General features: G+C 50.6%; 1 protein-coding gene across 3 annotated transcripts in view; it reads right to left on the bottom strand.

Moving 5' to 3' along the window:
• Positions 1 to 529: 529 nt before the first annotated feature.
• Positions 530 to 17,281, bottom strand: part of r3hcc1l (R3H domain and coiled-coil containing 1-like) — an 18,271-nt gene continuing 1,519 nt past the window's right edge. For 2 of the 3 annotated variants that reach the window (XM_036948119.2, XM_090195330.1), the window contains exons 3-7: positions 16,321 to 16,514; positions 15,455 to 15,525; positions 15,023 to 15,118; positions 11,651 to 11,791; positions 530 to 3,026 (exon numbers count right to left, since the gene is read on the bottom strand). In XM_036948119.2, coding sequence (XP_036804014.2) covers positions 2,971 to 3,026; positions 11,651 to 11,791; positions 15,023 to 15,118; positions 15,455 to 15,525; positions 16,321 to 16,514 — 558 coding nt within the window. In that variant the 3' untranslated portion in view covers positions 530 to 2,970. The remainder of the gene's footprint in view (positions 3,027 to 11,650; positions 11,792 to 15,022; positions 15,119 to 15,454; positions 15,526 to 16,320; positions 16,515 to 17,281) is intronic. The other variant, XM_090195331.1, reaches the window with a different exon arrangement.

Raw genomic sequence — 17,281 nt, 5'->3', positions numbered from 1 at the left:
CAAAGAGAGAGAGAGAGGCAGGACAAAGAGAGAGAGAGAGGCAGGACAAAGAGAGAGAGAGAGGCAGGACAAAGAGAGAGAGAGAGGCAGGACAAAGAGAGAGAGAGAGGCAGGACAAAGAGAGAGAGAGAGAGGCAGGACAAAGAGAGAGAGAGAGAGGCAGGACAAAGAGAGAGAGAGGGGCAGGACAAAGAGAGAGAGAGGCAGGACAAACAGAGAGAGAGAGGCAGGACAAAGAGAGAGAGAGAGGCAGGACAAAGAGAGAGAGAGAGGCAGGACAAAGAGAGAGAGAGAGGCAGGACAAAGAGAGAGAGAGAGGCAGGACAAAGAGAGAGAGAGAGGCAGGACAAAGAGAGAGAGAGAGAGGCAGGACAAAGAGAGAGAGAGAGGCAGGACAAAGAGAGAGAGAGGCAGGACAAAGAGAGAGAGAGAGGCAGGACAAAGAGAGAGAGGCAGGACAGAGAGAGAGAGGCAGGACAAAGAGAGAGAGAGAGAGGCAGGACAAAGAGAGAGAGAGAGAGGCAGGACAAAGAGTTTAAAAATGATTTATTAAACGACCAATAAGAGAGAAACAGAGACAAACCCTGTTCACTGAACAATACAATAGGGAAATAAAATACAGTGTTTTTACAAACGTCAGGGAGCAACTGACTTCATCATGATGTTATTTGGTGTGTCGGTCCTCGCTCATCATTATTAAGCCGTTTAGATAGCTGGGCCCCAATGTCTCATTCGTCTCCGGGTAGAAGTGCTGATCTAGGATCAGTTTAGAACACAATTAATAAGGATTGTGTGGACAGGTTGGGACCTGATCCTGGATCAGCTCTCATACTCAAGACGCTTGACACACTATCCCTAAACTAAAAACAGTGCGCTTTAGCATGAGCAGAAACTGGGGGAGGATGATTCAAGATACACTTCCTGACTGAGATTATTTTTTTATAAGATTAATACATGTAACATAAATTAGGTCATAATTAGCTCCTCCCCATCAGCTGGTAATAAAACAATATAAAAAGTTAATAAAAACAGAATATGAGGGGGCGGGGTCAGTTTAATTTGAATTCCTGTCAATTCAGGAAGTACAGCGAAATTCCAATTCCAATTCTCCTCAATGCTTTTCAATGAGGATAATGTGGATTTGGAACGCGCTTCAGTTTCTGAACTGACTGGAATCTAAATGGACCTGACCCCAGCCCTGGAGGGGACACCACCTTACTGTTTAACTGTCACACTGTTCTGTCTAGCATCCGCTGGTGGTTGTTGACAACATCACGTCTTACACAGGGCCATCAGTGTGCTGTATGTGTGCAGGGTTTTGTTCCAGCCCACCACTAACAAAACAACAAATAAAACTATTCTTCATGAATTAGGTGAATCAGCACAGCAGGTGTTTTAGTGCTGGGTGGGTGCAAAACCCCGCAGTGCATCCCTGTACTATACGCTCATCCATAATAACCCTGGCTACCCTGCATTGGAGCCTCCCATATGACCCCTAACCTCCATATGACCCCTAACCTCCATATGACCCCTAACCTCCATATGACCCCTAACCTCCATATGACCCCTAACCTCCATATGACCCTGTTATCAATGTTAGTAGTGATGATTAATCTAAAGCTGACCAGGTTTCAAGAGAAAAACTTCTGCCAACAAACTCTGGGCTTTGGCTGAGTTCAGTTCTGTTCAGTCCAGTGTGGCTTCAGTACAGCTGCCCTGTGTAGGTGGGAGGGGGACAGAGGAGTGTCTAGTCCCTACGGTGGAGGGAGGATGGAGGGCAGAGGGGACAGAGGTGTGTCTAGTCCCTACGGTGGAGGGAGGATGGGATGGAGGGCAGAGGGAACAGAGGTGTGTCTAGTCCCTACGGTGGAGGGAGGATGGGATGGAGGGCAGAGGGAACAGAGGTGTGTCTAGTCCCTACGGTGGAGGGAGGATGGGATGGAGGGCAGAGGGAACAGAGGTGTGTCTAGTCCCTACGGTGGAGGGAGGATGGGATGGAGATGGAGGACAGAGGTGTGTCTAGTCCCTACGGTGGAGGGAGGATGGAGGGCAGAGGGAACAGAGGTGTGTCTAGTCCCTACGGTGGAGGGAGGATGGGATGGAGATGGAGGACAGAGGTGTGTCTAGTCCCTACGGTGGAGGGAGGATGGAGGGCAGAGGGAACAGAGGTGTGTCTAGTCCCTACGGTGGAGGGAGGATGGAGGGCAGAGGGGACAGAGGTGTGTCTAGTCCCTACGGTGGAGGGAGGATGGAGGGCAGAGGGAACAGAGGTGTGTCTAGTCCCTACGGTGGAGGGAGGATGGGATGGAGGGCAGAGGGGACAGAGGTGTGTCTAGTCCCTACGGTGGAGGGAGGATGGAGGGCAGAGGGAACAGAGGTGTGTCTAGTCCCTACGGTGGAGGGAGGATGGGATGGAGGGCAGAGGGAACAGAGGTGTGTCTAGTCCCTACGGTGGAGGGAGGATGGAGGGCAGAGGGGACAGAGGTGTGTCTAGTCCCTACGGTGGAGGGAGGATGGAGGGCAGAGGGGACAGAGGTGTGTCTAGTCCCTACGGTGGAGGGAGGATGGAGGGCAGAGGGGACAGAGGTGTGTCTAGTCCCTACGGTGGAGGGAGGATGGAGGGCAGAGGGGACAGAGGTGTGTCTAGTCCCTACGGTGGAGGGAGGATGGGATGGAGGGCAGAGGGGACAGAGGTGTGTCTAGTCCCTACGGTGGAGGGAGGATGGAGGGCAGAGGGGACAGAGGTGTGTCTAGTCCCTACGGTGGAGGGAGGATGGGATGGAGATGGAGGACAGAGGTGTGTCTAGTCCCTACGGTGGAGGGAGGAAGGGATGGAGGGCAGAGGGGACAGAGGTGTGTCTAGTCCCTACGGTGGAGGGAGGATGGGATGGAGGGCAGAGGGAACAGAGGTGTGTCTAGTCCCTACGGTGGGTGGAGGGAGGAAGGGATGGAGGAAGTGGTTCCTCTCCGTCAGGCTTTCCCTTCCCAGGCGTCGTCTCTCTGTTTAGCTGCCAGACGCTTCTGCTCTGAAAGACAGACAGACAGACAGGTTGATAGGAGAGTAAATCAATACTACTACTAGTTGTCAATACTATCATAAAGACAAAGACTAGTTCCACTTTAAAGGAGCAACATGTAATATATTAGCCTTCATTTCTTCACGGTTTTGTGAAAGACACTTAGAGAAGTCCCGAAAGGCTCAGGACTGCCTCTTACCGTATCACTATCCAGAACACGTCTGTAGACAGGACATGAAGAAACGTATTGCTAGTGTTGTCAACCTCTTGAACAAGAACTCCTCTTAACACAGGAAGTTGTACAAAACAGTCAGACCGGCTCGTCGCGGTCAAACAAAGAATCTAAATTCTCAAGCGTTCAAAAAAGTATGTTTCTCTCTCATGGAGTTCTATTCCTTTACTAGTTTTATATTTTACCTTTATCTTACCAGGCAAGTCAGTTCAGAACTAATTATTATTTTCAATGACAGCCTAGGAACAGTGGGTTAACGGCCTTGTTCAGGGGCATAACGATAGATTTTTACCTTGTCAGCTCGGGGATTAGATCTTGCAACCTTTCAGTTACTAGTCCAACGCTCTAACCACTAGGCTACCCGCCCCTAACCACCAGGCTACCCGCCTCTAACCACTAGGCTACCCGTCTCTAACCACTAGGCTACCCGCCCCTAACCACCAGGCTACCCGCCTCTAACCACTAGGCTACCTGCCTCTAACCACTAGGCTACCCGCCCCTAACCACCAGGCTACCCGCCTCTAACCACTAGGTTACCTGTCTCTAACCACTAGGTTACCTGTCTCTAACCACCAGGCTACCCGCCTCTAACCACTAGGTTACCTGTCTCTAACCACTAGGTTACCTGTCTCTAACCACTAGGCTACCTGCCTCTAACCACTAGGTTACCCGTCTCTAACCACTAGGTTACCTGTCTCTAACCACTAGGCTACCTGCCTCTAACCACTAGGCTACCTGCCTCTAACCACTAGGCTACCTGCCTCTAACCACTAGGCTACCCGCCCCTAACCACCAGGCTACCCGCCTCTAACCACTAGGCTACCCGTCTCTAACCACTAGGCTACCCGCCCCTAACCACCAGGCTACCCGCCTCTAACCACTAGGCTACCCGTCTCTAACCACTAGGCTACCCGCCCCTAACCACCAGGCTACCCGCCTCTAACCACTAGGCTACCCGCCTCTAACCACTAGGCTACCCTGTCTCTAACCACTAGGCTACCCTGTCTCTAACCACTAGGCTACCCTGTCTCTAACCGCTAGGCTACCCTGTCTCTAACCACTAGGCTACCCTGTCTCTAACCGCTAGGCTACCCTGTCTCTAACCGCTAGGCTACCCTGTCTCTAACCGCTAGGCTACCCTGTCTCTAACCGCTAGGCTACCCTGTCTCTAACCACTAGGCTACCTGTCTCTAACCGCTAGGCTACCTGTCTCTAACCACTAGGTTACCTGTCTCTAACCACTAGGCTACCCTGCCTCTAACCACTAGGCTACCCTGTCTCTAACCACTAGGCTACCCTGTCTCTAACCACTAGGCTACCCGCCCCTAACCACCAGGCTACCCGCCTCTAACCACTAGGCTACCCGTCTCTAACCACTAGGCTACCCGTCTCTAACCACTAGGCTGCCCTGTCTCTAACCACTAGGCTGCCCTGTCTCTAACCACTAGGCTACCTGTCTCTAACCACTAGGCTACCTGCCTCTAACCCCTAGGCTACCCGCCTCTAACCACTAGGCTACCCGCCTCTAACCACTAGGCTACCCGCCTCTAACCACTAGGCTACCCGCCTCTAACCACTAGGCTACCCGCCTCTAACCACTAGGCTACCCGCCTCTAACCACTAGGCTACCCGCCTCTAACCACTAGGCTACCCGCCTCTAACCACTAGGCTACCCGCCTCTAACCACTAGACTACCCGCCTCTAACCACTAGGCTACCCGCCCCTAACCACTAGGTTACCTGTCTCTAACCACTAGGCTACCTGTCTCTAACCACTAGGCTACCCGCCTCTAACCACTAGGCTACCCGCCCCTAACCACTAGGTTACCTGTCTCTAACCACTAGGCTACCTGCCTCTAACCACTAGGTTACCCGTCTCTAACCACTAGGCTACCCGCCTCTAACCACTAGGCTACCTGTCTCTAACCACTAGGCTACCCGCCTCTAACCACTAGACTACCCGCCTCTAACCACTAGGCTACCCGCCCCTAACCACTAGGTTACCTGTCTCTAACCACTAGGCTACCTGTCTCTAACCACTAGGCTACCCGCCCCTAACCACTAGGCTACCCGCCCCTAACCACTAGGTTACCTGTCTCTAACCACTAGGCTACCTGCCTCTAACCACTAGGTTACCCGTCTCTAACCACTAGGCTACCCGCCTCTAACCACTAGGCTACCTGTCTCTAACCACTAGGCTACCCGCCCCTAACCACTAGGTTACCTGTCTCTAACCACTAGGCTACCTGCCTCTAACCACTAGGTTACCCGTCTCTAACCACTAGGTTACCTGCAGCCTGGTACTGGTTTGTCATTGACATTTACAGGATGAAATGTTCCATGACCTTTAAGTCAGCAGAGAGAACAGCTCCACAAGAACTCATGTTAACACAGGTGTGTAAGTAGTGACGTGTCGGTGTCACTGATAGACACACACAGCACATGTTCATGTCTTTAAATGTCAATTTTAACGTCTTTTTTTTTGGTCTGTAAAGTATTTTTCATGACGTGTCGCACCCCAGTAAGACCAGTTGTCTCCATTGGTGTCGGCTAACGGGGATCCTAACGAATCTAATAACCACACTGAAGTACACATAGAATATAGAACTTATATGATTAAGTCTACTGTATGAATCATGTGTATATGATTAAGTCTACTGTATGAATCATGTGTATATGATTAAGTCTACTGTATGAATCATAGAAGAGTGTATATGATTAAGTCTACTGTATGAATCATGTGTATATGATTAAGTCTACTGTATGAATCACAGAAGAGTGTATATGATTAAGTCTTCTGTATGAATCACAGAAGAGTGTATATGATTAAGTCTACTGTATGAATCATGTGTATATGATTAAGTCTACTGTATGAATCATGTGTATATGATTAAGTCTACTGTATGAATCATGTGTATATGATTAAGTCTTCTGTATGAATCATGTGTATATGATTAAGTCTACTGTATGAATCATGTGTATATGATTAAGTCTACTGTATGAATCATGTGTATATGATTAAGTCTACTGTATGAATCATGTGTATATGACTAAGTCTACTGTATGAATCACAGAAGAGTGTATATGATTAAGTCTACTGTATGAATCATGTGTATATGATTAAGTCTACTGTATGAATCATGTGTATATGATTAAGTCTTCTGTATGAATCATGTGTATATGATTAAGTCTTCTGTATGAATCATGTGTATATGATTAAGTCTACTGTATGAATCATGTGTATATGATTAAGTCTACTGTATGAATCATGTGTATATGACTAAGTCTACTGTATGAATCACAGAAGAGTGTATATGATTAAGTCTACTGTATGAATCATAGAAGAGTGTATATGACTAAGTCTACTGTATGAATCATGTGTATATGATTAAGTCTACTGTATGAATCATAGATGAGTGTATATGACTACAGGATGTTACTGTATAAAAGCACATCCCACCTTAAAATAATATATTTTGGGGGTTGAAAATATGTATTTTTTGGTTGAAAATATGTCTTCTCTGGTTGAAAAGACGTATTTTCAATGTCTTGTGCTCACTGGGCACCAGGGGGAGGGAGCGCTAGTTGTCTAGAACAATCTAAACAGAGCTTCACACTGAGACACATAATGTCTATGATCACATAACGTCCTGTAAGTTCACCTGAGAACAGTAGAGCACAACAGTTATCCTGCCAGAAAACAAAGTCAGTTCCATAAGCAGCCGTCCGCCTCCCCCCCTCCCCTCTCCTCCCCTCCGTTCGTTCGTTCGTTCGTTCGTTCGTTCCTCCCTCCCTCCCTCCCTCCCTCCCTCCCTCCCTCCCTCCCTCCCCTCCCCTCCGTTTGTTCGTTCCTCCCTCCCTCCCCTCCCCTCCGTTCGTTCCTCCCTCCCCTCCCTCCCTCCCCTCCCCTCCGTTCGTTCCTCCCTCCCCTCCGTTCCTCCCTCCCTCCCCTCCCCTCCGTTCGTTCCTCCCTCCCCTCCCTCCCTCCCCTCCGTTCGTTCCTCCCTCCCCTCCGTTCGTTCCTCCCTCCCCTCCGTTCGTTCCTCCCTCCCTCCCCTCCGTCCGTTCCTCCCTCCCTCCCCTCCGTTCGTTCCTCCCTCCCTCCCCTCCGTTCGTTCCTCCCTCCCCTCCCTCCCCTCCGTTCGTTCCTCCCTCCCCTCCGTTCGTTCCTTCCTCCCTCCCCTCCGTACCTCCTCTCCCCTCCGTCCCTCCCCTCCCTCCGTCCCGCCCCTCCCTCCGTCCCTCCCCTCCCTCCGTCCCGCCCCTCCCTCCGTCCCTCCCCTCCCTCCGTCCCGCCCCTCCCTCCCCTCGTCCCTCCCCTCCCTCCGTCCCTCCCCTCCCTCCCCTCCGTACCTCCTCTCCCCTCCGTCCCTCCCCTCCCTCCGTCCCGCCCCTCCCTCCGTCCCTCCCCTCCGTCCCTCCCCTCCCCTCCGTCCCTCCCCTCCCTCCGTCCCGCCCCTCCCCTCCGTCCCTCCCCTCCCTCCGTCCCTCCCCTCCCTCCGTCCCTCCCCTCCCTCCGTCCCTCCCCTCCCCTCCGTACCTCCTCTCCCCTCCGTCCCTCCCCTCCCTCCGTCCCTCCCCTCCCTCCGTCCCGCCCCTCCCTCCGTCCCTCCCCTCCCTCCGTCCCTCCCTCCGTCCCTCCCCTCCCTCCGTCCCGCCCCTCCCTCCGTCCCTCCCCTCCCCTCCGTACCTCCCCTCCCCTCCGTCCCGCCCCTCCCTCCGTCCCTCCCCTCCCTCCGTCCCGCCCCTCCCCTCCCTCCGTCCCGCCCCTCCCTCCGTCCCTCCCTCCGTCCCTCCCCTCCCTCCGTCCCTCCCCTCGTCCCTCCCCTCCCCTCCGTCCCGCCCCTCCCTCCGTCCCTCCCCTCCCCTCGTCCCTCCCCTCCCTCCGTCCCTCCCCTCCCCTCCCTCCGTCCCTCCCCTCCCTCCGTCCCGCCCCTCCCTCCGTCCCGCCCCTCCCTCCGTCCCGCCCCTCCCTCCGTCCCTCCCCTCCCCTCCGTCCCGCCCCCTCCCTCCGTCCCTCCCCTCCCTCCGTCCCTCCCCTCCGTACCTCCTCTCCCCTCAGTCCCTCCCCTCCCTCCGTCCCGCCCCTCCCTCCCTCCCTCCCCTCCGTACCTCCTCTCCCCTCCGTCCCTCCCCTCCCTCCGTCCCTCCCCTCCCTCCGTCCCGCCCCTCCCTCCGTCCCTCCGTCCCGCCCCTCCCTCCGTCCCTCCGTCCCGCCCCTCCCTCCGTCCCTCCCCTCCCTCCGTCCCTCCCCTCCCCTCCGTCCCGCCCCTCCCCTCCGTCCCTCCCCTCCGTCCCTCCCCTCCCCTCCCTCCGTCCCTCCCCTCCCTCCGTCCCTCCCCTCCCCTCCGTACCTCCTCTCCCCTCCGTCCCTCCCCTCCCTCCGTCCCTCCCTCCCTCCCTCCCTCCCTCCGTCCCTCCCCTCCGTACCTCCTCTCCCCTCCGTCCCTCCCCTCCCTCCGTCCCGCCCCTCCCTCCGTCCCGCCCCTCCCTCCGTCCCTCCGTCCCGCCCCTCCCTCCGTCCCTCCCCTCCCCTCCGTACCTCCCCTCCCTCCGTCCCTCCCCTCCCCTCCGTCCCTCCCCTCCCTCCGTCCCTCCCCTCCCTCCGTCCCTCCCCTCCCCTCCGTACCTCCTCTCCCCTCCGTCCCTCCCCTCCCTCCGTCCCTCCCCTCCCTCCCTCCCTCCCTCCGTCCCTCCCCTCCGTACCTCCTCTCCCCTCCGTCCCTCCCCTCCCTCCGTCCCGCCCCTCCCTCCGTCCCGCCCCTCCCTCCGTCCCTCCGTCCCGCCCCTCCCTCCGTCCCTCCCCTCCCCTCCGTACCTCCCCTCCCTCCGTCCCTCCCCTCCCCTCCGTCCCTCCGTCCCTCCCCTCCCTCCGTCCCTCCCCTCCCCTCCGTCCCTCCCCTCCCTCCGTCCCGCCCCTCCCTCCGTCCCTCCCCTCCCCTCCGTCCCTCCCCTCCCTCCGTCCCTCCCCTCCCTCCGTCCCGCCCCTCCCTCCGTCCCGCCCCTCCCTCCCAGGTGAAACCTGTACTCCTTTACTGATGTCACTTGTTAAATCCACTTCAATCAGTGTAGATGAAGGGGAGGAGACGGGTTAAAGATGAAGGGGAGGAGACGGGTTAAAGATGAAGGGGAGGAGACGGGTTAAAGATGAAGGGGAGGAGACGGGTTAAAGATGAAGGGGAGGAGACGGGTTAAAGATGAAGGGGAGGAGACAGGTTAAAGATGAAGGGGAGGAGACGGGTTAAAGATGAAGGGGAGGAGACGGGTTAAAGATGAAGGGGAGGAGACAGGTTAAAGATGGATTTTTAAGCCTTGAGACATGGATTGTGTATGTGTGTCATTCAGAGGGTGAACGGGCAAGACAACATATTTAAGTGCCTTTGGTAGTAGGTGCCAACTGCACCAGAGTGGACTGGTCCTTCTAGCTGAATATATCCACTTATAAATCCCCTGGGAGGAGAAATAAACAACAGGGAAATTATAGAGTAGAGGTTCTGCCCGGCAACACAGGGCGTGAGGAGAACAACTCAAGGAAACTTTTAGCCAGAGAGACGGGAGAGTGTGTGTGTCAGCTGTCTAACCAGAAACCAAACCTCTCAGGACTCTCTCTCTCCCTCTCTCTCTCACACACACACACACACACACGTCTCCTCTCTCTCTCTCTCTCAGTGAAAGAAGTGGTCACCACCAGCAAACATCTAGTTGTCCGTTCTTCCTGACAATCTGTTCTAGATTTGTATCTCGTCAGGACACTACTTTCCCCCCAATAGCTGGTCTTTGGAAGCAAGGCTACACTTAAAACAACATGACTGGAAGCCATTTCCAGGACGTGCAGTGTGTGTGTGTGTTTATAGAACACTAGATGAGCGCATTGTCCCCAGTCTCTCTGAGGCTGACTCTTCTTCGGGTTCATGGTCCTGGAAATACATCACTGACAGAACACCACCCCCTAGTGGTAGCAACACTCTACGACAGCTTACTTCAACTGGCATATTAATGATGTAGATAAACCCTGGATTGCAGACGCTACGTATTGGCTAATTACTTGCTTTGGAGCCACCGGTCGGCCATGTTGGCTCTCCCCAGAGGGATCAGTCCTCCATAGGAATGAATGGAATTCTATAATATTTTAATGAAATGTTTCAAGGACAACATGACATGTATATTTAAATATGTTGCTGTTGTCGTGGGGACAGTAAGATGAGAAATAAAACATTTAACAAAAACATTTTTATTCTATTTTATTTATGTAACTGTTCGAATAATCTAATTTAATAATCTAATTTAATAAACTAATTTAATAAACTAATTTAATAAACTAATTTAATAATCTAATTTAATAATCTAATTTAATAATCTAATTTAATAATCTAATTTAATAAACTAATTTAATAAACTAATTTAATAATCTAATTTAATAATCTAATGTAATAATCTAATTTAATAATCTAATTTAATAATCTAATTTAATAAACTAATTTAATAATCTAATTTAATAATCTAATTTAATAATCTAATTTAATAATCTAATGTAATAATCTAATTTAATAAACTAATTTAATAATCTAATTTAATAATCTAATTTAAAATTTGCATTAAGGTGTCTGTAATAGAATCTGCTTGTCAAAAAAAACAACTAACATTAATAAATGCATTTCCATAGCTTCCAATATATATACAGTATATCACACTTTTGTTGCCAGCAGTTTAGACAGTAATGGCTGTGTGTTGAGTTATTTTGAGTTATTTTGAGGGGACAGCAAATTTACACTGTTATACAAGCTGTACACTCACTACTTTACATTGTAGCAAAGTGTCATTTCTTCAGTGTTGTCACATGAAAAGATCTACTCAAATATTTATAAAAAATGTGAGGGGTGTACTCACTTTTGTGATATACTGTATATATTTACAATGCAGGAGTACCAACACGGCTCTGCGGTGGCTTCAAAACAGCGCCCCCTGTCAGTCACCCAGGGTTATCCCCAACATTGGTCGTACCCCATCAAAACCCCTTATTCTAAAAGAGAGTTTTAAATACATAGATCTAGAAACAACACCCCATAATGGCGTGAAAAAAAAAGGTTTAGACATTTTTGCAAATTGAACAAATCGATGATTTTTAGTTTTTATATATATATACACATTTTAGAATCAGGCTGAAACGTAACAAAACGTTGAAAAAGTCAAGGGGTCTGAATACTTTCTGAATGCACCGTATAGCTTCAAAATATGGATTAAAACGATCAGTCTGATGTCATGGATGGTCAGTCCTTGCACACATAGCGGTCTGTGAACTGGAGAGGGGTTACATTACCTCAGCCGTTTACCAAAACAAGTGGCGGGGTCACCTCTGTTGTTATCATTACTTGAATTCCAGATTGCCCCTTGAAATCACGTACCTCTGGCATCTTGCAGTTTTTTCCTCTCTGCTTCACGGTGCTCTTTGCTCTGGGGACTCTTGACGCCCAGCGCCCCCATCACCAGCCTGCGGGCCAACACTGCACTGGTCTGGGGACGCTCCTTAGTAGGGAGCAGGTAGTCTGGAGGAGAGAAGGGACAGTGTTGAGGGAATGGAAGAGGAAGGGAGGGGGGGGGGGTCAAAGAAAGTAAAATAAAGTTTTTAAAAAAGGAAGAGGGACAAAGAATATACAACAAGTAACAAGACAAGGATTAGCAGGGAGGAGAGAATACAGGAGGTATGAGAGAATACAGGAGATATGAGAGAATACAGGAGATATGAGAGAATACAGGAGGTATGAGAGAATCCAGGAGGTATGAGAGAATCCAGGAGATATGAGAGAATCCAGGAGATATGAGAGAATCCAGGAGGTATGAGAGAATCCAGGAGGTATGAGAGAATACAGGAGATATGAGAGAGAGAATACAGGAGATATGAGAGAGAGAATACAGGAGATATGAGAGAGAGAATACAGGAGATATGAGAGAGAGAATACAGGAGATATGAGAGAGAGAATACAGGAGATATGAGAGAGAGAATACAGGAGATATGAGAGAGAGAATAAAGGAGATATGAGAGAATACAGGAGATATGAGAGAATACAGGAGATATGAGAGAATACAGGAGATATGAGAGAGAGAATAAAGGAGATATGAGAGAGAGAATACAGGAGATATGAGAGAATACAGGAGATATGAGAGAATACAGGAGATATGAGAGAGAGAATACAGGAGATATGAGAGAGAGAATACAGGAGATATGAGATAATACAGGAGATATGAGAGGGAGAATACAGGAGATATGAGAGAATACAGGAGATACAGTGCCTTGCGAAAGTATTCGGCCCCCTTGAACTTTGCGACCTTTTGCCACATTTCAGGCTTCAAACATAAAGATATAAAACTGTATTTTTTTGTGAAGAATCAACAACAAGTGGGACACAATCATGAAGTGGAACGACATTTATTGGATATTTCAAACTTTTTTAACAAATCAAAAACTGAAAAATTGGGCGTGCAAAATTATTCAGCCCCTTTACTTTCAGTGCAGCAAACTCTCTCCAGAAGTTCAGTGAGGATCTCTGAATGATCCAATGTTGACCTAAATGACTAATGATGATAAATACAATCCACCTGTGTGTAATCAAGTCTCCGTATAAATGCACCTGCACTGTGATAGTCTCAGAGGTCCGTTAAAAGCGCAGAGAGCATCATGAAGAACAAGGAACACACCAGGCAGGTCCGAGATACTGTTGTGAAGAAGTTTAAAGCCGGACTTGGAAACAAAAAGATTTCCCAAGCTTTAAACATCCCATGGAGCACTGTGCAAGCGATAATATTGAAATGGAAGGAGTATCAGACCACTGCAAATCTACCAAGACCTGGCCTTCCCTCTAAACTGTCAGCTCATACAAGGAGAAGACTGATCAGAGATGCAGCCAAGAGGCCCATGATCACTCTGGATGAACTGCAGAGATCTACAGCTGAGGTGGGAGACTCTGTCCATAGGACAACAATTAGTCGTATATTGCACAAATCTGGCCTTTATGGAAGAGTGGCAAGAAGAAAGCCATTTCTTAAAGATATCCATAAAAAGTGTTGTTTAAAGTTTGCCACAAGCCACCTGGGAGACACACCAAACATGTGGAAGAAGGTGCTCTGGTCAGATGAAACCAAAATTGAACTTTTTGGCAACAATGCAAAACGTTATGTTTGGCGTAAAAGCAACACAGCTCATCACCCTGAACACACCATCCCCACTGTCAAACATGGTGGTGGCAGCATCATGGTTTGGGCCTGCTTTTCTTCAGCAGGGACAGGGAAGATGGTTAAAATTGATGGGAAGATGGATGGAGCCAAATACGGGACCATTCTGGAAGAAAACCTGATGGAGTCTGCAAAAGACCTGAGACTGGGACGGAGATTTGTCTTCCAACAAGACAATGATCCAAAACATAAAGCAAAATCTACAATGGAATGGTTCAAAAATAAACATATCCAGGTGTTAGAATGGCCAAGTCAAAGTCCAGACCTGAATCCAATCGAGAATCTGTGGAAAGAACTGAAAACTGCTATTCACAAATGCTCTCCATCCAACCTCACTGAGCTCGAGCTGTTTTGCAAGGAGGAATGGGAAAAAATGTCAGTTTCTCGATGTGCAAAACTGATAGAGACATACCCCAAGCGACTTACAGCTGTAATCGCAGCAAAAGGTGCCGCTACAAAGTATTAACTTAAGGGGGCTGAATAATTTTGCACGCCCAATTTTTCAGTTTTTGATTTGTTAAAAAAGTTTGAAATATCCAATAAATGTCGTTCCACTTCATGATTGTGTCCCACTTGTTGTTGATTCTTCACAAAAAAATACAGTTTTATATCTTTATGTTTGAAGCCTGAAATGTGGCAAAAGGTCGCAAAGTTCAAGGGGGCCGAATACTTTCGCAAGGCACTGTATGAGAGGGAGAATACAGGAGATATGAGAGAGTACAGGAGATATGAGAGGGAGAATACAGGAGATATGAGAGGGAGAATACAGGAGATATGAGAGAATACAGGAGATATGAGAGGGAGAATACAGGAGATATGAGAGGGAGAATACAGGAGATATGAGAGGGAGAATACAGGAGATATGAGAGAGAGAATACAGGAGATATGAGAGCGAGAATACAGGAGATATGAGAGCGAGAATACAGGAGATATGAGAGCGAGAATACAGGAGATATGAGAGCGAGAATACAGGAGATATGAGAGAGAGAATACAGGAGATATGAGAGAGAGAATACAGGAGATATGAGAGAGAGAATACAGGAGATATGAGAGAGAGAATACAGGAGATATGAGAGAGAGAATACAGGAGATATGAGAGGGAGAATACAGGAGATATGAGAGCGAGAATACAGGAGATATGAGAGTGAGAATACAGGAGATATGAGAGCGAGAATACAGGAGATATGAGAGCGAGAATACAGGAGATATGAGAGCGAGAATACAGGAGATATGAGAGCGAGAATACAGGAGATATGAGAGCGAGAATACAGGAGATATGAGAGCGAGAATACAGGAGATATGAGAGCAATAATACAGGAGATATGAGAGCGAGAATACAGGAGATATGAGAGAGAGAATACAGGAGATATGAGAGAGAGAATACAGGAGATATGAGAGAGAGAATACAGGAGATATGAGAGAGAGAATACAGGAGATCAGACAGACAGACAGACCAGGTCAAAGATGAAGGAGTTCCAGAAATACTCAGAGACAGATAATGGAGGATAAAGGATGGACAGATGAATGAAAGAGAGGACAGTCAGTACCTGAGCAGCTGCGAGCCTTGGCCCTGGTGGTGACGGAGGCTTTAGCCAGAGACCTGACCTTCAACAGCGGGTGTTTGGTCCTCAGAGCCTCCCGAGCTGACACACACACACAGACACACAGACAGAGTTCAGTTGCTAAATGTTTACCTCAGATGTTGACTTGAGTGTTGACTGAGAAGACAGCCAAGTCAGCTCTACTATTAAAACATGTTGACCACTACTTCATTTGACCATCCAAACATCTTCAGTAAAGTTTGACAGAAGAGAGACACGCAGTGTTTTAGATAAGGTATGAAACATGTTCAGCTGTATCCGTCACCTGTGGTCAGGTGGAGCTCACCTGTGATGAGGTGTGTGAATAACTGATAGTGTCGGACAGAGCTCCCAGAGTCTATGGCTTGTCCTTTCCTTTATAAAAGCTGTGTGACTCACCTGCTATGGGGCTGTTGAAGAGAGCCAGGGCGTGTGTATCGTCCACAAACTGGATGTCAAAGCCTCTCTGCCTACACACACACACACACAAAAACACCTTCAGCATCTCATCACCACCACATACTGTAGGCGGAGCTTCGGCTGCCCCTCGACGAGACGGCGCTTCGGCTGCCCCTCGACGAGACGGAGCTTCGGCTGCCCCTCGACGAGACGGAGCTTCGGCTGCCCCTCGACGAGACGGCGCTTCGGCTGCCCCTCGACGAGACGGAGCTTCGGCTGCCCCTCGACGAGACGGAGCTTCGGCTGCCCCTCGACGAGACGGAGCTTCGGCTGCCCCTCGACGAGACGGAGCTTCGGCTGCCCCTCGACGAGACGGAGCTTCGGCTGCCCCTCGACGAGACGGAGCTTCGGCTGCCCCTCGACGAGACGGAGCTTCGGCTGCCCCTCGACGAGACGGAGCTTCGGCTGCCCCTCGACGAGACGGAGCTTCGGCTGCCCCTCGACGAGACGGAGCTTCGGCTGCCCCTCGACGAGACGGAGCTTCGGCTGCCCCTCGACGAGACGGCGCTTCGGCTGCCCCTCGACGAGACGGAGCTTCGGCTGCCCCTCGACGAGACGGAGCTTCGGCTGCCCCTCGACGAGACGGAGATCCGGCTGCCCCTCGACGAGACGGAGCTTCGGCGGCCCCTCGACGAGACGGAGCTTTGGCGGCCCCTCGACGAGACGGAGCTTTGGCTGCCCCTCGACGAGACGGCGCTTCGGCTGCCCCTCGACGGATCATCGCTGTGTATTGATAGGGACTAGGGTGGAATGAGATTTGACTGAACCTCAGGACACGTAAAAAGACAGTAAAGGCTGGTACGTACTGGTAGGCCTGGAAGGATTTGACCAGGTCTTCAGTCTTAAACTCTGTGGGGAAGTCGTAGATTTCTATGATGTTAGACAGCTCATCCTCCGTGAGCTCAGTGTCATCATCCCCCTCTCTGTCCTGATCCAAGCTGTAGTAGTCAAACCTGGTCTCCTGCACCGGCCGCTTCTTCCTGCCCTGCTTTATAGCCAGCTGAGAGAGAGGGGGGCAGAGAGGTGAGAGAGAGGGGGGCAGAGAGGTGAGCGAGAGAGAGAGAGGGGGGCAGAGAGAGAGGGTGAGAGAGAGAGAGAGGGGCAGAGAGAGAGGGTGAGAGAGAGAGAGAGGGGAAGGCAGAGAGAGAGGGTGAGAGAGAGAGAGAGAGAGGGGGGCAGAGAGGTGAGCGAGAGAGAGAGGGGGGCAGAGAGGTGAGCGAGAGAGAGGGGGGCAGAGAGGTGAGCGAGAGAGAGAGGGGGGCAGAGAGGTGAGCGAGAGAGAGAGGGGGCAGAGAGGTGAGCGAGAGAGAGAGGGGGGCAGAGAGGTGAACGAGAGAGAGAGGGGGGCAGAGAGGTGAATGAGAGAGAGAGGGGGGCAGAGAGGTGAACGAGAGAGAGGGGGGGGCAGAGAGGTGAACGAGAGAGAGGGGGGGGCAGAGAGGTGAGCGAGAGAGAGAGGGGGGCAGAGAGGTGAACGAGAGAGAGAGGGGGGCAGAGAGGTGAGCGAGAGAGAGAGAGGGTGAGAGAGAGAGAGAGAGAGGGTGAGAGAGGGTGAGTGAGAGAGAGAGAGAGGGTGAGCGAGAGATAGGGTGAGCGAGAGAGAGAGGGTGAGAGAGTAATTTTGCTTACTAGTCTCCTAACGATTTCCAACTATAGACAGAACAGTAGATGTGTAACAGCCTTGCAGCGATAGTACCACTAATAAGTAGCAAACATGTAGCAGACATACACTCAGTGTTACAGCAGTAATCTGGAGGACAGGGACAG

The sequence above is a fragment of the Oncorhynchus mykiss genome, chromosome 13, assembly GCF_057628025.1.
Source record: "Oncorhynchus mykiss isolate SJ-2025 chromosome 13, ASM5762802v1, whole genome shotgun sequence".
Taxonomy (NCBI): Eukaryota; Metazoa; Chordata; class Actinopteri; order Salmoniformes; family Salmonidae; genus Oncorhynchus; species Oncorhynchus mykiss.
This window is presented reverse-complemented; position numbering and strand designations above follow the sequence as displayed.